The sequence below is a fragment of the Argentina silus genome (assembly GCF_951799395.1).
Source record: "Argentina silus genome assembly, chromosome: 2".
Lineage (NCBI taxonomy): Eukaryota > Metazoa > Chordata > Actinopteri > Argentiniformes > Argentinidae > Argentina > Argentina silus.
Genome location: NC_139656.1, coordinates 16,258,199 through 16,280,340, shown reverse-complemented (window position 1 = coordinate 16,280,340; position 22,142 = coordinate 16,258,199). Strand labels below are relative to the sequence as shown.

The following is a 22,142-nucleotide window of genomic DNA, read 5'->3' as shown; positions in this document are numbered from 1 at the left end:
GAGACACAGGGGGGGGGGGTTTAAGCATTGAGATAACTGGAAAGGAAGAGAACACCCACAGAAAATGCTCTGATGGTTCACTGACCCAGATATTGAACGGACCACCAAATGTATCTTTTGAGCATGGAGGTTATTCTGAATCTGGGATGAATGAGAGATTTCCATGAAAATTAAATTGCCCATAAACATTCCTTTTCAGAACAAAGACATCAGAAACTAGAAACAAAGGAAAGAGAGAGCCAACTGTGGCAGTGTTTGTCTAAATATAACTATAGAAATAATTTCCTCTAAATGCTGAAAAGTGAAAGTGGTGAACGCTGCAGGTAATGAAAAAGTGAGTGGGGAAGAGATGTACGATTGCTTCAGGTTGAATTCACAGAGAAATACACTACTGTACTGCACATCGATGACAAACAAATTTCCACATTGCCAAGAGCAAATGTTATGTTGGAATCTGTGCAGGTTACAATATCCAGTTGAATCATAACAAAATCGATGTGGCATGCATTCAAATACCAATTAAATCACATTGCCTTATGCAAGTATTGTCTAGTGGATCTTTTGTATACAAGGATTATTTGCACAGGCACTCACATCCTGTGAGATTCAACTGCAAGAGTGTCCCTTACTGGAGAATATGAAGAATAGCTCTTGTTTTGTTGTGACAAAAAGGCACAATGCAAATCCTTGTTCATGAAATTGGGGTCGCCTTTGCTCTACTTCATTGAACGTGAGGTGATGAGCAGCAAATGTGCTCATGGACATGTTATTTTATGATATATTTGCTTGACTGTGGTGTGTGGGACTAGGTTGTGTCTGACCTAAGATATGATGTGATGTGTTTGACTATGACGTGTTTGCTTGACTCTGGATGCAATTTAAGTGTTTGTTTGATTATGCCTGTGGTGAATTGTTCTTTATTTGATTTTATTTGTTTCTATTTTTTTTATTTTTATTATTCTATATTTTCTGATAATTATTTATTGTATTTGGGAGGGGGAAGGAAAAGGAAAAGAAGAACCTTGAATACCACTAGTATAACTTATACGAATAGGACAACAAAAGGCAACTGTAAATGAGTGGTATGTACTGATCAAGGGCCCTACTATCTATATTATGTATTATGAATTATTATTTGCTCAATACTGGTGATGCAGCATTTACACACACACACACACACACACACACACACACACACACACACACACACACACACACACACACACACACACACACACACACACACACACACACACACACACACACACACACACACACACACACACACACACACACACACACACACACACACACACACACACACACACACACACTGCCCTGGCTTCAGACCAGCTTGGCCTAACCCTGCCACTGCCTCTTTAGCTTGCCATCCAGTAGAGGCCACGCATGATGAAGGAAGCACAATGAGACCCAGTTCATTCTCCCCTCACATTCACTTTGTTGACGTACGTTTGCAGTGAAAGCGCTCCTCCTCTCTGCTGCCTGCGCCTGATAAGCCTGAACAGAGTCTGGCAGCTTCAGTTCACCTATGCCCATTCACTCAGACTCACAGCAGTGGAAACTGAGCCAAAATGTCAGCCCAGAGACATCATGGTGGGGCTGCCGCTGAACCAAACCTCTCAGGAGGTTCCATCTGAACTAAAGGTGAATGGCCACAGCAGAATCACCCAACTGTAGCCCTACATGTCATGGAGAATACAACCCATTTTAGGCCAATGGGCTACAATAAGTGATGTCACTCACTAGTTTAATCATAATTTTCATATGTTGTGCATTGGAATACTAATACCACCTTTAGGATAACACCATTGACTCATAACAATCTTCAATTTTTTCTTCTAATCCTTAATTTCTAATTAAATCATGCAGTAATACTTCATGGTACAGCCTCTTTGGTGATGGATTGGACATGAACGCATGCACACACGCACACACGCACACACACACGAAAAACTGTGCATTCATACACAGCTACAGTCAAGAACACTGTGACAATATATCATGCATCAGATTGTCAGAAGTGTTCAAAATGACTGAAGTGTGTTTGTGTGTGTTTGTGAAGTGCAGATGTATGGCCTGCACCCGGTGACTTCGTACATCGACCTTCTACCCTATACTCTGACCACTGTACTCCTAGAGTTAAATCTTTTATTAGGCTAGGCTCCTGCCAGCTCTACAAGGTGATTCTGTCCACATGCTGTCCACCTTATCCTTCTCTGCATCTGGACTGACTGTCTGACCGCTTCAGGCACTGCAGATCCTCACTACTGTAGTCCTGCATTGGAAAACTCCATTCCAACATAAGAGAAATATGTATAAGGATCTAATAAGCACTTAAGGGACAACATTGAATGTCATAATCTGCTCTGTTCCCTCCTGTTATCTTCCGAGGACTGATGCGACAAATTCTGTTTAGTTTGTTTTTTTGCTTTTGTTTTTTAATCAGGCTTTTAAAGTCTGCTTCTTATGAGGATTCTAATGGCGTGATTGTGCAGGGGACTTTTAATAATTCCATCTTTTAAAAAATCAGTGTAATGCTTTAGCTTTGATTTGGTGAGGTCATTCATGCATAATGCATGAGCTGCCCTTTGATGCCCTATAAAGAAGAATTGGGCACATTAAGGCATTCTCTGCTGTTACTGCGATCAGATGCATTGAGTTGATGGACAAATAACCCCCCATGCCACAAACACGCATGCATGCACGCACGCAAGCATACATATGTGTGCATGAACAAGTGTGGACCACACACACACACACACACACACACACACACACACACACACACACACACACACACACACACACACACACACACACACACACACACACACACACACACACACACACACACACACACACACACACACACACACACACACACACACACACACACACACACACACACACACACCGGCTGTGCTGTGTAAACAGGACAGCTGCCATGATGAGACAGGTTTCACCAGAGACTAGCCTTATGATTGCGACAGTTGTCTTTCTCAGAGAACACAGCTATCAGCCTCTAAGGTCTTCGGACATCTTGAGGTAATGCAAGACATCTTGGATCATCTTCAAATCACCCTTAGAACATATTCAAGCTAGTTATACTGTCGATTTCTATGTCCATTAGTCATTCCATTTCAGTCGCACTTCTTTTCAGTCGCACTTCTAACATTCAGGGGGATAGTCTAATAAAGGATATGCTGATATGCTCTTCACAGACCATATTTGCAGTCATAGCATATAGGAGTTAATCCGGTGAGAGAGAGAGAGAGAGAGTACAGTATAACATAGTAAAGAGCCTGCATAGGCAGAGATGACCTCCAGAGGGCACAATATGGTCAGGTGTTACTGTTTAGACTACAGCTAGGACCTCAGCTTTGAGAGAATACACTGTTATTCAATAGCAAGTATGAAAATACACAATTCTATACACAATTCTAACTGCCTTCACCTCACATTGATTCATAACAAATAGACCCTGAGAAGAAAAAATTACAGAACTTAAAATACTGTACCTAACATTTGTATACAAAGCCGGAGAAAACATACAACTAATATTGTCTTAAACAAGTGAATTGGGAGTTCTTTCTAAAACGCCTTTCTACATTTATAAAATGCCTTTATTGAAACACCACAGCACCAATTCAATGCTAGTCAACTATGTCGCCTTCAACCACAACTATGAGTCAACTGTAGTCTTGTAGCTGTAGCTGTGAGGCCTTATGGAAACCCCAGCCCTGTCTTCTAAAATGCTGACTTGGCTGCTGTGCATAGGAGGAGGCAGGCAGGCGGCTAGGGCTGGGGAAACTTAAAGGCCCAGTACTCAAGATTCGCTCATTCAGCACTCACAGCAGGACGCTGTATAACCAGCCTCACCATTGGGAAAGTCTGGAGTTCACAAAATATACCTCTTGGAGAGTTGACCGCCCGCCTGCCTGAAGCAAATTAACCTGAAGCAAAGTCTCTGCCTTCACAGCAACAGTTGTTTCCTAGACTAGTTATCCTCTGAACCATTCTTGAATGTTTGAAAAAGTCCTTGCTTCATTGACACTGTCGTGAGGCACTGCACTTCGCATTAGACTACTCACTCATCGCCACTTCTCTGTGAGTGACAGGTGAGGGTAAATGGCACTTCATCACACAGCATGCGAGAGCCATCCTCCTGTTGATGGGGACAGCACGCCACAAAAATGGGAGGGAGAGCCGAGTAGAGACACAGAGAGATGAGATTGCCTTTCAAATAGCACAACCTCCTCTAGCTTGGCCAACTCGGGGGATGGGGACAGCAGATGGAGGGAGGGGTACCCACTACCCTGAGCAGTCTCACTTCAGTACATAATGTCACTCTATACAATAACAAGCTTATACTAAATAGTTAGACATGCTATCTCATTGTTTACTGTATGTTCCCCTACTATAATAGTAGGGGAGGATAACACAACAAATAACTGTTTCACACAGTATAGTCACGGCTTTTCACTGTCCTGGTGCCCCGCTGGTGGAATGAGCTTCCCACTACTGTCAGGACTGCAGAGTCACTTCCGATCTTCCGCCATAGATTGAAAGCTGAAAAAGATCAGGCTACATCTTAACAGTCCCTCCTAAGACTGCTTCACCCTCACTACCCCCCCTATACTAACCCTAACCCCAACCCTAGAGACCTCTTCATCCCCGCTACCCCCCCTGTACAAGTTCTCTCCTGCTAATAAAATATAAATAAATAAATAAAATAAATAAAAATAAAAAAATAAAAAATAGCCTACTGGCAATACGACTGCCTATGGCCCCTGGTGTGAGCATTAATTACTTTGTCTTATGATGACTGTTGGATAGATGATTCACTTACCTAAACAAATGTATTGTTGTATTGCTGCTAAATGCCATGAATGTAAATGTAAAAACAATACAATCCACTACTGAGGGGTACATGAAGCAAGTAACTATCCAGATGAGAGAGAGAGAGAGAGAGAGAGAGAGAGAGAGAGGGCTGTCGTGTCTGAAGACCTGCTGATTTTGGCTTTTCCTCTCATTTCACAATATCTTTCGAATCTTTTTTTTATTATATTTTTTTTGTATTCTTCTACGACAGGATGAGATCACAGCTCCACATCTGGAGCCTGGTGGGCATAAGGAGGCCTGCTGGGGTTGGGGTTGGGCCCGCCCCCTCTCAGCCTCTCAGGTGTGAGGATTTCTCCCCTTGACACACTCTCCCCTCCCCTTTTCTACTGATAGTATTTAAACAGCATGTTGAGCCCTTGATTGAAATTCCTCTCACACTGCCTCTTGCCTCACAGTCCTCCCTCCCTCCCTCTCTCTCTCTCTGGAACTAAAACCCATCACAGACACACATTAACACATTACAGCTATAGTCTCTCCATCTGGGCAGATGGACAGATCCATACAACACAAAGCATCCCTAGTGCAGCCAACACACACACACACACACACACACACACACACACACACACACACACACACACACACACACACACACACACAATATAGATTACGTTGGTCGTTTTCTCTACAAGCAGCAGAGACTCCTGTTGCCTTCCTCACACCACTATGTTAGAGGGCTATTTCTGCAGGCTTCTTTTCTTTCACAACAAAGCCCACTGAAGAAGTAATCAACACCAGAGGACACAATACGTCAGCTCCAATTATTCACTGCTCAAAAGATCCTCACACACACACACACACACACACACACACACACACACACACACTTCAAAATATAGTGTCACAATTCAAAAATAAGTGTCAGGTAAAGTGCTGTTGTTTAATTCTTGGTCGCTATTCCACAACTATCACATGAAGGCAAGGTAATAATTTTGCATACAGTATCTCTGATTTGAAGTTCCACTTAAAACAGGTATAAATTTAACAAAGTGACAGCCAGTTGGGAAAAAACTGTCTGCGAAAAACATAAAGCATGACAGGAAAGGGAGATAAGTGATCGTAGCACTCACCTAATAGAATAGAAAATAATAAAATACGTTTTGTCCTTTTGCTACAATGGAAACGTGCTCTGCTTACTGCTTTGCTCACAGCTCCACCACACAACCCCATGTGTCCTCCATCACCCTTTCCCTTTGCCTTTCATGATCACCCCTATTACACTTTCATTGATACTCCATTTCCCTAACTGTCTAGCCCTCTGCTGCCAAGACAACGCTCCTCAGAGAAGCAGAGAGTTGCAGAGGCATTATACGGACAGTACTGAGTGTGATTTAGAAACACAGGGAACCTCAGGTGCACTACGTCTTGTTGGGCCCTGCTGCATCTCATTCACTCATAAGGGCTGAATGATGAGAGGGCAAACACAACCAAAGACAGTCCAGTCACATGCTGCATGCCCTGTCTCTCTGGGTCATAAGAGGTGATGGATGTGGCTTGAATATCTGAATGTGGCACATGGTGTGAGTAGAAAACAAAAGGCTGCAGAAACACAGTGCTCCTTATCTGGAACTATACACCATTTCCATGTACGGTACTTTCTATCTTTTGAGAAGAAAAACATCACGTGTGTATATCTAGGGATAATCTATTCTGTTGCATGATTACTTCATAAAATGTGGTAAACATGACTGCAACCTTTTGAGAGAATAAAATGGTTGTCATCACTTCAGTTTCAACTTCCTCAAACCTTTCAGTGCTTCCCTTCAACAAGGTTTAGGTGAAAGCTAATGGTAGCATTAACACTAAACCCAATCCATTCCAGGCCCCTTGACTGCATGGATTTGCGTTTGATTACAGGGGAACTTTATAGGAGTTGGTATCCTAGTATATTCAGTGTGCTGTTACACTAATGATAACCGTTAATATCCATTAGCTGGGAAGCTTTCAACACAAGGTAGCTTTTTTATATTCGATAGGAGCTATTTGGAGAGGAAGATGGGTTGAATAAGAGGGTGGTTAGTAATTTATCATAATGCTTCAAAAAGCTTTACCTGAGTATAAACTAAAAAGAACAAGAAAAACATCAGGAGGGCAGTTCCCATGATAAATTGATCAATTAATTAGTCTGATAGCATTAGTAGTCCGGAGTAGTACTGCTTATTCTTTTATGACCATATCCAGACCAATATCTATTGAATTCATGTATCTAACTCAACTTCAAACAATCCTCTTTCAGCCAGGTTTCATCCAACATCTGTCAAAAAACACTATGCACGCACGCACGCACGCACGCACACAGAGCCCCTGGCACAGTGAGTGAACATCACTTCGCTGCCAGAATTAAGTATTTACTCAGCAACTACATGTACCATGAGGAAGCTCTCTATGCTACTCACTTACTCAGTCAGTCAGTCACCGAGGGCTGGAAAAGTGGGTTAAGCAGGTATAAAAGCACTTCTCCATCCAGACAGTGCTGCTCTCTGTAGATACGCTCTAGAGTGGTGGGAGGAAGTGCAGGCCACTGAATATGAATCCTACTTTTCAAGTGCAAAGTGCTGAACAACACAAACTGTGCCCTGAGTAGGAAAAGGATTAGCATTTCCATGAACGGCTTTTTAATCTGGTTTATACATTATTTCTAAAATCAATTCAGAGTCCACCAGGAGAGCTCTGTTTTATCTACATTGAAATAGATTAAGCAACTTATTTGATGATGATTATGTACGACTAGTGTTGTGAGTAGTAATTCCTTATGATTATTTCTATTTTGAAGATTTTACATATAGGGCCAGCATTGAGTAAGGAATTACAGTGAACTGAATGACCATAACAGCTCAGCAGTTGGTTAACATCTTTAATAATCACCACATTTATAATAGAACAATAGTGATATATTAAAAACACATAGTGCTGGGAAACAGCCCACTCATCCACCAGCTCATTGTCTGTATTAACCTTGAGCGCAAACTCAAGGTTGACTTAATATTGTTACTACAGTAATTATAGCATTACTACATAGGTCTAAGAGCAACTTGATGTCAAATGTAACAGGCAGTACAGATAAGTACTATACTTATTCCTGTTCTATCAGGTGGTGCCATTATCTTTAAGAAGAAGCCATAGAGGGGACACATCAAGAGGAGCACAGCATACAAAGAGATATGAGGCTTATGTCTGATCTTCAGTGTATTTATCAGACCTCAAGCTGATTATCAGGGATCAGCAGAGGTCTGTAGAAGTGTGCATGTCTTTATCAAACTCCTCCCAGTAGGCCTTCCAGGCAGGGTGGTCGGATAGCTCCTGTCTCACATTGACAGCCAGCCTGCCAAGCGGCTGCTGCCTTACCTTGCCTGATGCCTCACCCCCCCTCTGCCTGCCTGAGGCTGCCCCTTCCGCTGCATAGCCTCCACACCACAGAACAGGGAGAGTAGGAAGCCAGGAGGCATCTGTGTGGAAGAGAGTAGATGACATTCTAACACACTAAGGCGTTACGGTCCGATTAATGCACACTCTGGCACACTCCGCCTTCAACACAGTGACATCCTGTAGCTAGCAACATGCTGCAGCCTTTCTCATTAGTAGGATTTTTTAAATTATTTTCAGTGAAAAGATAACTTTACAAATACACTGGAGAAGGTGTTTTTGAGGTGGAAATGAGGCTGAATAAAAGCAGTATTGTATTAACTCAAGGGGTGTAGCACTGAAATGTGTATACTACACTGTGAACTTTGTACAATACTTTTAAACTGAGTTGGCAGCCTGTAAGTGGGAACTGAGAAAAAACACTGAGGTGGTGACTACTACTGTGTGTGTGACTACCCCCTCTCTGTCTGAGCTGGTTGTCTATGTAAGTGTCATCACTCCCTGTGAGGTGACCAGCAGATCACTGACACACACCTGTAACACACACACACACACACACACACACACACACACACACACACACCTGTAACACACACACACACACACACACACACACACACACACACACACGAGCGCCCCAGAACAAAAAGTTCTGGCCAGCTGCTCATGCTGCACACAAAGACCCTGATTATGTGCCAGAAACTACCATATGTCTAACCTGTTGCTAAGGAACAGAGATCAGCAGACCCTGTATAGACTGGTATGCAGGTAAGACAGAGAAGACATAGTACTAGTGATTGATCATGCAGAAAAATAGGTGTAGGTTCCAAAGTGGTTCCAAAGCTGAGCTAAGAAACTGATTGAAATATTACTCAATATGTATTACCTTGCAATGTATGTATGACCTTGCCACCCTAGACCAAAGACCCACTCTTGCCATTTCACGATACAGTACTGTCACTGTATGCACACACACACACACACACACACACACACACAGTTGTGACATGCACGAAGGAGCAGTGGTGATAACCCATCGCAGCAGGGTTTGTCCTTAGAGGCTAAGAATACAACTCTGTGTGCCAGACCACCCCTGCCAGGCCAACCATGAACCAGCCATGAACCAACCCTGAACCAACCATGATTGAGACCTGAACCAACCCTGAACCAACCATGATTGAGACCTGAACTAACCCTGAACCAACCATGAAAGAAACCTGAACCAAAACTGAATGAGACCTGAATCAGTCAACATCATACTGATCTTCCTAATGTTCAGCAGCAACTGAATAAGCTGTGAAAATGCCTACAGTATAAGACACAATGTCCCCTGGTCCTTCAGTATAGTAGGGCCTTCCCTGTGTTGACGCGCGCGCACACACACACACACACACACACACACACACACACACATACACACACACACATACATACACACACACACACACACACACACACACACACACACACACACACACACACACACACACACACACACCTGCATTTAGGACTGGGCTTCCATAGCTGAGCCATTTCTCTGGAGCCACAGGGCTCCTCTCCTCACGAAATGGCCTCCACTACTCAGCCCATTGAAAGGCCAGACTGGAGCTAAATCGATTCAATTGTGCCTCGTCTCAGTGCCATGGGTCATTATATTCTGTCGCAAAGGAGCTCAAGGTGCTTTATTATTATCTGTGGGCTCAAGGTGAGGAGGCAGGCAGGTAGTCCAAGACAAAAGAACTTCCTCATTTAATGGAGAGCCAGAAGCCTTTTCTTTTGCATTCAAAGGGCAGGTTGGATACCACACATCTTCAACAGGGCCCCCTCTCGATTCAAAGCCTGATAACAAAATACTGCTATTTCGCTGCTCGAAACCTGCTTGAAAATATAGCATTAAATCCTGTGTCGGCGCACAAAAGACAGGTAAAACTCACAGACACACAGTCATTCACAGAAGATATGAGCATATTCTGCCCCTCATGGCTCCCAAGTTTATTAAGCCAGTAGTGACCAGAGCTTTAACCCAGCTCTAGTCCTTTATCTTCCAGCCGTCCTCGGCGGCCCTCCACTCTAAAGCCAATCAAATGTTAAATGTTGAGAATGAGATGACCCTCTATATAGAGCTATAGTTACTGAGAGCTCTCATATACACAAGCTACTGAGAGCCTCTACACACAACAAAGAAAACCTTACTTCCCTCTGCCAGAGACTCAGGATGTGGAAATTGCAGACAGGGGACTGTTGGGAAAAAATAAATAAATACAAAATATGTTGTATTATTTTTGGGTTATCAACAGAGCAGAAGACGAATCCTTCTGAAATCAATGACTGGATGACTGGCAGAATGTTTTATTCAGGTCCATAGCCCCTGTAGGGAGACATCGACTTGAGCATTTTCATTAACCGAGAGAGACAGCTTTCTACATCTTTTCAGTTTACACTTTGAAAACTGCTGATGTGCTGCACTATTTAACCCTTATTCAGGGCATTTTGTGTTGACAAAACTGTTATCTTCCAAAGTTTCTCCACTCAAGCCTCAGGTCATTGGCTACTCCAGAGGGCTAAGCACAGGTCAATTTCTGTTCCAAAATTTAGGAACAGAAAGGACGAAATATGTGCTCTGCCAATGCATTGCTTATAATGCTATTGTTAGTTAATCGGTTTAATTTTCTAACAATAGCATTATGAGCAATACTTCGGCAGACCACATACTGTTGTCTAACACTGTATTTGGAGGTCTACTTATAAACTGCGTGTAAACACTATTGTTAGTTGTGAATGAACAAATGACATATTATGATTTACTAACATATTGCTAATGGTTGACAAATAATTTGAGGATGGTTAATAAGTAATTTATAAGCTACATTTCAAATACAGTGTTATATGCAATTTGTCTTGAATGGCAGGTATGGGCAGGCACAGTGTCTTGCTCAATATCTTGGTCATGCTCATGGAACTGCCAGCAGCTTTTTACAAAGAGAACCTCAACTTCAGCCAGTTACTGTATTATTTATATATTATTATTCATATATTTTATTTATTTCCTGGTGTTAGACTGCAGTGGTGGCCGCATAGCTTAAAATACATGTAAAGCTTATTTCTGTGGAATCCACATACTGAGCATTTGTCATTCACATAATAACTAAGTGATTTTCCCACTTTACAGTATAGTTCAGTATGGATTAATAAAACCAAACATAATGTATAACAGCATCGTATATGTCATGCTCACCTGACCTGACTACTCTCAGAGCAGGCTCCACACTTAGAATATAAATTACTTTCAGGCAAAAATTTGCAAAAATACTTTTAAAAATTCATAGATGAAGGACTTGGGTTGAGCAACCTGCCACCCTCGTCAAATGACCCTGGTATTATAAAGAGTCAGCAGGTGTCAGCCTAGAGCAAGACCCAGCTTAGAGGTCAGAGCTGCAATTATGCCAAAAAAATAAGACACACACACACACACACACACACACACACACACACACACACACACACACACAGTTAGGATACAAAAATCTAATTTCTTTCACTTTTTGTGCTCTGTGAAGATGACACAGAAAATGTAAGAGTCTGCTTAAAGTTAAATAAAGAGGACAATGACTCGATGTTAGCTAAATAACGCAGACAGTATCTCTATATAAGTTGAATAAAGGAGACACTGCACCATTAACAAAGCCTAAGGGCATATTAAGAATAGACTGTCTGCTGTGCATAGCCACAAGCAGTGTCTGGATGGGACCATGTGGATGCAGGTTTGTTAAAAACCGCAAATCCTCTCCAAGTCAAGTCTCAATAGGTTCCTTAACACGTACGTATATCCAATACCCCTGCATCCACAACTGGAGACCACCTACAGTACCAGTTCTGAACATCCTTTACATGAACTTGAGCTCAAAACTAATACAGCTACATGAAAAGCACCAATTAAGGTACGACAAAAGCTCCAATCCCTACCATAGCAATTATTTTCTCCTTGGAAAGTAAATACAGGGCTTTGCACAAACAGCATTACAACTTGACGTTTTTAAAAAAACAAAAACCTTCAATTGGGCCAACAAAAGAGCCTGGTGTGCGACCGATCGATAAATGACAGGTTGACACTTTCACACAGACACAGACATCCCCTCCTTCACCTGTACAGACAATGAGACACCAGGGAGATGGAAAACAGAGTTCAATAGGGACCTCGGTCACCCCCCAACAACTCTATCTAACCACAATAACAGGGGTAGCTTAAGTGTCTGCAGGGCAGTAACTGAGAGGAACAACAACAATTTCTCCAAAAGCATTTGTACTAACACAAGAAAGGAAAGAAAAGACAACAGCTCTGATAGGAAGTTAGCTGTGCTTAACTGGGGAAGACCCTTGTGTGTGCCCATGTGACGATGCATGCAATCCCAAAGTCCTACCTCTCCCCTCTCCTGTTCCAGTGCCTTACCTGTTTTTCACTAAGTGTTGTGATCTTGGCTTGAAGTTCATGCAGTTGCTTCTTCAAATCAGCATTCTGTAAAAAAAAAAATAAAGTCACAGGTGGGTTGAGGTTTCTTTGTGTGTTTTAAAAGAATGTGACAAGCTTGGAAGTGCTGTGTTTGTGTGTGTGTGTGTGTGTGTGTGTGTGTGTGTGTGCGTGTGTGTGTGTGTGATTTAAAGATCTACGACAACAGCTTTAACTAGCGTGAAGTCAGAGCTAAAGTGACTGTGCACACCGTATTCTATGTGGCGAATGAAGTGATCTAGAAAGACTCCTCTACTCCAGTCACATCATTGGTCTGAGCTGACAGACACAGGAAGGGGAAATGAGATCAGAGCTCTGGTGTAGGGTGACAACTGAGAGGAGGGATTGGATGCTGCTGGAGTGTATTCAGTGAGGTGAAACTTTCACAATTTTGTAGATAGACATGTAATTTATAGAGCTGCACTGACTCTCATACCTGTTCGATACACCACATTTCTATCGGGATGTTCTGTAACCTCTAACTTCCTGTGCAGGCCCCAACTCTGACTGGTGGGTGGACTTTACAGTGAGGAAGGAGCTCTCAAGTGGTGTAAGGGCAGTTTAAACAAAATGAACACATTAAGGTCTGTGAATCCCTGTGACATGGACATCATATCCAACTGTCCTTTCATTTAGCCTAGTTTTCCTCTTAGGCCATTTGAAATAATCTTTTTCAACTAAGGTAATTTGTACATATTTTGTATATGTTATACTGAAATGTGAAAACCAAGGAAACCTCTAAAAGTAAGATTGAACAGTTCTGTGATATTGTTAGCCAGATATGGTCATCTATACATTGCAAACAGATTGATAAATCCACATATAGGTAATTGTTTTATCTGGTCTAGACTAATCATGTGTGTTTAAATGCACACTTCTGGGAGGGGGGAGGTAGCGACAGTTTTTTGATAGTCGAGGCTTACCTGTGGATCCTGCTTCATCTGGGCCACAAGTTTCTGTAACAGAGAAAACATAGAAAGACATGATATAAACAACCAGATGACAATTACAGTGACTCACACACATATAGACAACAAGTCTCAATAAGTAATGTTCCCAATTAACATTCCACTGAGTATACAACAGTATTGACCACATCTCCTTTTCTGTCATCATTGCAGGGCACAACGGTTGTTGTCAGATGTACAAATTGTAGACACAGTGGCCCCCAGAGGTACCTTCCAATACTGCAACTTCAGAGCACCACACCTCAGTACAACATAGCCAGGCGTACAAGGTGCTCCATACTCAATAGGATGTGACAATGAATATCATATGACAGTATTTGCTAAATGTTTGACGATATTGGACAGTATTTTTTTCCTTATAATGGAAGTTCTAAAAATGTTTAATGCGTATGCATGACTCAATGCATAACTCACTTCAAAACATTACCACCAAAGATACAGGGGATAACCTAAACCTTTCAACAAGAACTTGTGGCTCTTAAACTCTCATTATTAATCACAAATTTGATTAGCCTATCATGCACAATGCACTGCATAGGATTACCTGTCTGTCATCATAGCCATGAAGTCTATTAACCTTTTAGAGTAGAGGGTGGCATGGGAAGGGAAATGATCTTTTCCTGTCCTGGATACTGAAGACTATTTTCCTTTCCAGTCTCAATCCCGCTATAACCTAAAAACCAGACTCCTGTCTCGATGGAAATGTGTCACTTGATGTGATTATAGTGCGTCAATCTCACGTAAATTCTCCGCTATTTCGGCTCGCGCGTATTGTCCGCTATTTTTCATACCGGTATAACAAAAAAGGGTATACTGCCCAGCCCTAGTTAACACATTATCTGGTAACGTTTTTGAGAGCCCAGTACGCAGTAGACATAAGGAGGAGGAAACATGGGGCAGCATGAGGACAATAATTTGATATATTTTGCTACAGTAGGTTAAGTACATCTTAATGAGAGGGGGCATTTGTCAAGAGAACAAAATGTAATCATGTTCTGTAACACACCAACATTCTTAACCAATGTCAGGTAATCATATACACAAGTTATGTGAGAGGGTTGAATAGTGGAGGAGCAGCAGAGAAATGTATAGTTCTAGTACCTGATGAACCTGTATTTCCACTTTCAGGGCCTCTTGGAGGGTCTGTAATTCCATCATTGATCCCTTCTGTCGGAAGCTCAGTCCTGGACAGCTCTCAGCCTGTTCAGACAGGGAAAGGATACTTAATCCTTCATTCAATACAAAGTCAACAAATAACTGCTTTAGTAACTGAAATCAGGTTGTGCCATGACAGAGAAATAGCATTGTATAAGGATACAAAACATTGTAAACATATTGTTGGGGAGCAGTTTATTCTACCTTACAAAAATGAAAAGTATTAATGTAGAAATTGCATGGTAAAATGGTAATTAGACAATGATAATATAAATTGCTTGTTTGTTTATTTTGGATTCATTAAAAAGCATCAGTAAGCTGCATTTGGTAGGCGTTGAGTATTGATTATTGTATTTTGTAGAGTTCATGTTCTTGTACATACCTTCAGGCCTAGGTCAAATTAAATGAATCAATAATACTCTGTAGTATTGCAAAAAATTACAGATGAAGTACACGACAACCTGAGCTTCCTAGCAAATATTGCTTTTCCCCAACTATTCATACAGTGCCTTCAGAAAGTATTCAGACCCCTTCACTTTTTCCACATTTTGTTGTGTTATAGACTCAATTTAAAATAGATTAAATTAAAAGAATTTGCCATCAATCCACACACAATATGCCAGAATGACAAAGCGAAAACACGTTTTTAGAAATTTCAGTAAATGTATTAAAATTTAAATACAGAAATACCTTATGTACATAAGTATTCAGACCCTTTGCTATGACAGTCTTAAAATGAGCTAAAATGCAAAAATGTCATCAACAAATCACTCAATAAGTTGAATTGAGTCCATCTTAATGCAAGGATAATAGTTCATGTAATTTTGGAATTAATATCTTTGTTTTTGTAGGGCTTCTGATTTGCATAGGAATCAATTACTATGTGTCATAGCAAAGGGTCTGAATACTTATGTACATGAGGTATTTCTGTATTTCAATTTCAATAAATTTACTGAAATTTCTAAAAACCTGTTTTCGCTTTGTCATTCTGGGGTATTGTGTGTGGATTGATGGAAAATTATTTTAATTTAATCCATTTTAAATTGAGCCTATAACACAACAAAATGTGGGAAAAGTGAAGGGGTCTGAATACTTTCCGAAGGCACCGTATATCTGCCTGTATTCCATAATTCTAGTGATATATCGTATGCTGACTGGGGTGATGACTTGTTCCACTGGCTCCTCCCCCAAAGGACCAGATCAGCCCACTACTAGGGATAGGTAAGATTATTCGATTAATCGATTAGTCAATCACTGGCATGCAAACTGATTTTAAAATAGGTAATCAATTAATCGAAGAAGAAAAAAACACTTTCAGTGGCACAACTGAAGCAAGCCACTTGCCTGTGAGATTGTGGGTGGGACATTGTCTCATTTTATCCAACAGAAGCAGAACCTGCCCTTTCACTCACTGTCACTATCAAATCACTCCTGGTGGACTGGTTAAGCATGAGCACTGCAGTCATAATAAAAAATAAAAAAACACAAAAATTTAAAAATTATGCAGCACGGTGTGTGGTCAATTAATCGATTAATCTGTTCTGGCAACCATCAATTAATCTATTACCTATCTGACCCATCCCTACCCACTACATGTTCATGGATATCATACATGTAATACTGTAGGCTTTCTTCCAAAACCATTCCACAACCACAGATCAATCACAACTTTATTTATTCCACGAGGTCACCTTCTTTGTCAGAGACGACAGGGGAGAGACAGGGGAAAGCTAATGTACCAGAGGACAGAGCAGTTGCCCCTTTCTTAAGTCAGACAGACGTTATAAATACACCTTTCAAAAATGTCTCCTATCATGAATACTAAGCACAACTTATCAAGGCAGACGAGGAAAAAAGTAGTTCCACTAAAAGACACTCTGAAATCTTATCACATTGATTTAGAACCACAACTCTTGTTATTTATGATGATTCTGGCATGGTCCTTCACTCACTCTGACTCCTGCAAGGTAAGATAAAGTATAGCACTACAGCATGATTTATGATCATACTACTGTATTCAGACAGTAGGTCATCATGCCAAGACATTTATGGAAGATGTCACAAACAAAAAACATACTCCAAAACACATGCGGTAACACATGCACACACGCACACTCACACACAAGTCACGTGTGCACACACACACACACACACACAAGTCACGTGTGCGTGCGCACAGACATACACACACCACAACTTAAATACACCACAACATGTTCTTGGCTTTACCTTCACACAGTCTTCAGTTTTGAACACCATCCAATTTGCGTTGAGTGGGTTGCAGCTGTGGCACAAGAAAGAGGCAGTCAGATAAGCCACTCCAGTGAAATGATCTAGCAGGGAGAAGTCCAGCAGCATGTCAGAGCGTGGGCCTTCTCCTCACTCCCAGCAGGGGTAAAGAACACTAGCTGTCTCTCTTTCTGTCTCTGTCTCTGTCTCTCTCTCATTGCAGAGCCCAACTATTCTGATTGTGAATCAAGTTTTTTTTACTGAGTAAAAACACCCCTCTTAATTTTCTCCACTGACTCTGTGTAAGCAATTAATGGAGAGTGAGAAGTGGGAAGCGAGCGAGTCAAATCGCAGCAGTGTGTTACAGCCTCCCAGCCGTCGGATTGATTTCCGGCCAGATCCGCGTGCCAACAGAACAATAATAACATTGGGGCCATTACATGGGCTCACCACCTGGCTGAGTGGACTCCTCCCTCTCCCTTTCTCACGCCTTCTGTCTCTTTTTCCTTCTCTCCTCCTCTCCCTCCATCTCTCTCTAACCCCTGGAGATGCAGAAAACTCATAGGCTGGGGTGGAGGTAAAGTGGTCCAGACAGGACTGCATAGCATGAACTTTGTACTAAGAGTAGATAATCTATCATTATGAAATGATAGCACAAATGACAACAAAACTAGACAGAAAATAACACCATATGAAGCATAACACAACTAAGTGTCAACACTTACTGTCAACCTGAGTTAGACCTAGTCTCTTAGGCTGTAATGTATGATCAGGTGTGAGATGATGGGCTCATAATTGTGCTCTGAGGTTGCCAGTGCCACATGTCAAACTACCCAGCTTGCCATTTGGCACAATAAGTCAAGCTGCTTCACGCACAGTCTAAAACTCTGTGTAGACTAACCTGAAACAGCATTCCTTCCTTACAGGGGGGTGAATGCTGATCTAATAGAGAGGAATATGGAGGAAATGTATTGCCCCAAGAGCCACCATGCATCTTTCAACTCCATCATGATGTTGGTTTTTATATGGCTTTATAAGGCTTTTCAGCTCAATGTGATATGTAAGACTGTTCAGAAAGGGTTTTAGGGTATTTTCATGATAGTTACTATCTGAACACTTGAAATCACCCCAACCTGCCATGGAACTTTTGAAATGTATGAAGTCATATGTAAACTATCAAGGCATGTTGTGACAGGTGTTTAGTCATGCATATTACAGTGTTATGAAGGTGTTGCAGTTGCACCAAATCTCTTACAAACTTAAGAAAATGATATCAATCCAATGTAATGAAATGCTAAACTACAAATGGATGGACCACCTGTAGTTACAATTACACATGATTAGACAAATGTCACATGGACATCTCAGTCAGCCATTAAAACATGCATAGTGGTCAGAAAGTAATAGGGCCTTGATGACACATTCAAGTTGAGCAGAATCTAAGTAGGCTACTACCATGACATACCCACTGTCTTACCCTATAATAACCTCAAATATAAGGCTGTAAACCTACTCCAATGTTCATACTTCAGTTGTCTTTTTCGTCTTTACAAACAAACAATGTATGGCTTCAAAACATGAGAACACTATCATGTTTGCCAACTATCATGTTGATCTCATGTCAGTCCTGAAATCCATAGCTCCTTCTATGACTTTTAGAAAGGTCTCCCGATGCAGCATCATCTCTACATTTATCAAACCAAGTGCAGGGTTAGGCTGTTGAAATTATAAAGTGGGCCTTTAAACCATTCTCACCGAATGTATTCGGGGGAAATAACTGTTGGAGCTAGGGCCTGAAAAGTAGACTCATTTTCTATTGTTCGATAGACTAATTATTATTCTTAGAGATTATTCTTAGACTGTTAAGAGATATGTGGGCCAACGGGAGAGGGAAAACTAGCGAAGTCCACTTGATGCGGGCAAAGCCAAATTGACTGAAGATCATTAGTTGTGCCAACCGCAAGTTGGCAGTCGAATGAAAATCCTCTTATTTCTCTAGTGGTAACTTTATCACCTCTTGTGGTGATACAGCATAGACTTAGTGATACACATGTGATGCATTTTCTCCTTCTCATATGGAATACTAGCATTTAGGCTACTATCCAACGCTACTCAGTCTGCGTTCCTTTACGAAAAAGAAAATAGCGGGCGAGCAACAAAGCCCTCATGCAACTAAAAGGCAACCAAATCGGAAACATTTTTACTTGACTGAGAGTCCTGTTATTCGTTGGCTGTCAAGCAGTCCATTACACAACATAGTCACATTATATTGTGCTTAGAATTTCTTTGCAAACATGCTTTTATTGTATAACAGAAGCGTAAATCTAGGCGCAAGTTAGAATCAGCCCCTTTACGCACTACGTTCACTGCCCTCCAATAGCAAGGCACTTATAAAATATCACCCAACTCCTAGAATAAGGATATATGAACAAAACGATTATTCAGCGACTGCTTCCCTTCGCCTATAATACACATACACTTGATATAAAACAACACCAACAATCAACGGGAGTGCAGCAGAAATGGAAATGAAAGTTCTTATAATAATAGAAAGATCCCGAGATGCTCTTACCCTCCTCTTTTACTCACTTGAGCAGCAGCCAACCCTGCTCTCCTCACACAAATTATTTAAATAAATATTTACAAACACCCTAGTACTTCTTCACCGAAAAACGTCCAGAGCGTGTGTTTATCCACTTAATATCCAAATACACTCCATAGCGAATGAGGTGATTTTCTCGATTATTTTTTTAACTATTTAATTTGACTATAAAGAGAGAAACTGAGATACAGAACAAGAACTCTTCGTCAATCTCATTCACCCCCCTAACCTGAGCACAGTGTACATCAATGCGCGCAGGAAGAGTGAGCGAGAACGGGGCAGGGAAAACTGTAGGGCAATAACCTCAAAACAAGTCCTAAATAGCTCTGATTGATTAAGTACTATCTTTAGAATATCGATTCGACCCAGTATATTGTGTTGATATGTTCATATCGAGACGAAAATGCATTTAGCAGAAGAACTACTTTATGTGACGGTGCGGCGAATTTATTTCACTTTGCCTAAGGAACGGGGGTGCTGTGCCTCCATTGCCTAGGGAAAAAACCCGGATGTTGACTTGATGAAACGCTTCGTATGTAAAGTAACTCGGATCACTTTCTCGCATTGTCGGAAAACAATACTCGAACTCTTTGCAATGAAATGGATTCGCTTATTAACAAAAGCAGACCATGAGCAGACAATTCAGATTGTTACGATTAACCAACTGTAAATAGGCCCTATATAGAGTATAAGGCATTTACAGAAGTACAATGCATGATCAACGCATGTAATAGGTTATAATCTGTGCAATAAAGAGAAAAAGTGCTCAAATCCACTTTTGTTGCGGTTTTAAACTGTTACATTTTATCACTTCACTTTTGGTACTTGGGGCACTAAGCCTGATATTTGGCACAGAGGCTTACACTGTTGTGGGGTGATGACCATCAAACAGAATACACACAAAGCAGCTAGGCCAATAGATGGTTACTTTTATATTTGCATATATAATGTTTTAGATAGCTAGACATCAATAGGCCTAAAACACACCTCACTTGCAATGCAGTGCCATTAATCAGTACACAATTGGACAGAAAACAGTTTTTACCACATACATAGGCCTACAGTTTGAGATTAGATTACTATTTATGTGAAGACATGGGATTTGGGTCACTGTATTCATATCATGACCTCTCAAGGATGTTCATTTTAGAGTGCTAGAGTGATACTTTGAATTACAACAATAGGCTATCTTTTATTTTCCAGTTTTATTTATGTTTTGCTGTCGACACAATGACAGTTATTGTTGGTCATAAGCCTACTTGAGTACTGTAAATGAGATGAGATTGAATTTAACATTCTTGTAGAGATATCCTGTAATTGACCCCCTTATGCGGACAATACTACCTGACTTGGATCCAAAACTATCTGTTTTTAACATTGTCGTACTCTGTTCTCCACACAGCCTTATGATATTAGACGCTCTTTTCTTATTTATAAAATGTGATGCAATGTGATAGGGCACTAACCTGTCCATAAGGAGTGCCTGCTGCAAGGTCAACATGTGCACCCACAGCATCCCTTCATTCCATAGACCTCCCATCTGGCACATAGCACTCTCACAGCACAACACACCATGGTCGTAGTGTAAACTCAGTGCACTCCCAGTGGTTGGGGATGCCACTCCTGCAGTACTTATCAACAAAGTCTCTATGCTGTCAATGATGTGACCAGGAGCCCTGACACCACATGTGTTGCTACATGTCTACATCCAGTATCCACCACTGTAACAGCCAGTGTGTGGTGATTGGTCCAGACAGCGATAGCTCTAGTGTGCCTGAGGACAGTATCTTCTCTATGATAACCTATAGTGAGGATCATTGGAGACAGTGCTGTGTTATGCACTGAAGCAAGAGCAGGCAGCCCAGTCAGGATAAAATCCTATGTTATCCTGTGTCACAGAACTACAAATAACAACACTAAAGTTGATTATATCCACATGACAAGTAAGAGTGGCTAAAAATAGAACATGGTGCAATAGTAGCGCACAACATGATATGAATATAATATCCAGTGTTATGTCATATTATATTTAATGTAGTTTAGTTATTGGCGTATTGTCATGTAAATACTGTACAGTTGAACAACAGCTCTCACATGACAAACATGCATTGAGAAGACTCTTTCACAAAACAATTGCGAGTTGGGACACCAACAAGGTCAGAGCAGTAACATCAGGTGAGTCACAGTATACAGTATTATAGTATTGCTACAGCCCAGAGCTGAAAGTCACTCTCCACCACAGTTTCAAATACGCGTGTCTGTGCTCAAAACCAAGGGTACTGTACAGTGACACCATTTGAAATGCAGGTTTGAGCTCAGAATATGTGTAAGAAAAAGTATAGGTGTATTTGACTTGCATTTCATATTCAATCAAATTAAACTGCAATAGCCTCTTACT

The 22,142-nt window shown here is 41.2% G+C and overlaps 1 protein-coding gene across 4 annotated transcripts in view; it reads right to left on the bottom strand.

Annotated features, from left to right (window-relative positions):
- The window catches only part of phf21aa (PHD finger protein 21Aa), a 36,851-nt gene extending 16,964 nt beyond the window's left edge, over positions 1-19,887 (bottom strand). For 2 of the 4 annotated variants that reach the window (XM_083697350.1, XM_083697353.1), the window contains exons 1-5: positions 19,715-19,887; positions 17,143-17,197; positions 14,860-14,958; positions 13,714-13,746; positions 12,734-12,799 (exon numbers count right to left, since the gene is read on the bottom strand). In XM_083697350.1, the coding sequence (XP_083553476.1) occupies positions 12,734-12,799; positions 13,714-13,746; positions 14,860-14,958; positions 17,143-17,172 (228 nt within the window). In that variant the 5' untranslated portion in view covers positions 17,173-17,197; positions 19,715-19,887. Of the gene's footprint in view, positions 1-12,733; positions 12,800-13,713; positions 13,747-14,859; positions 14,959-17,142; positions 17,258-19,714 lie in introns of those variants that run through there. The other 2 variants (XM_083697352.1, XM_083697351.1) reach the window with 2 other exon arrangements.
- Between the last annotated feature and the right edge of the window lie 2,255 nt (positions 19,888-22,142).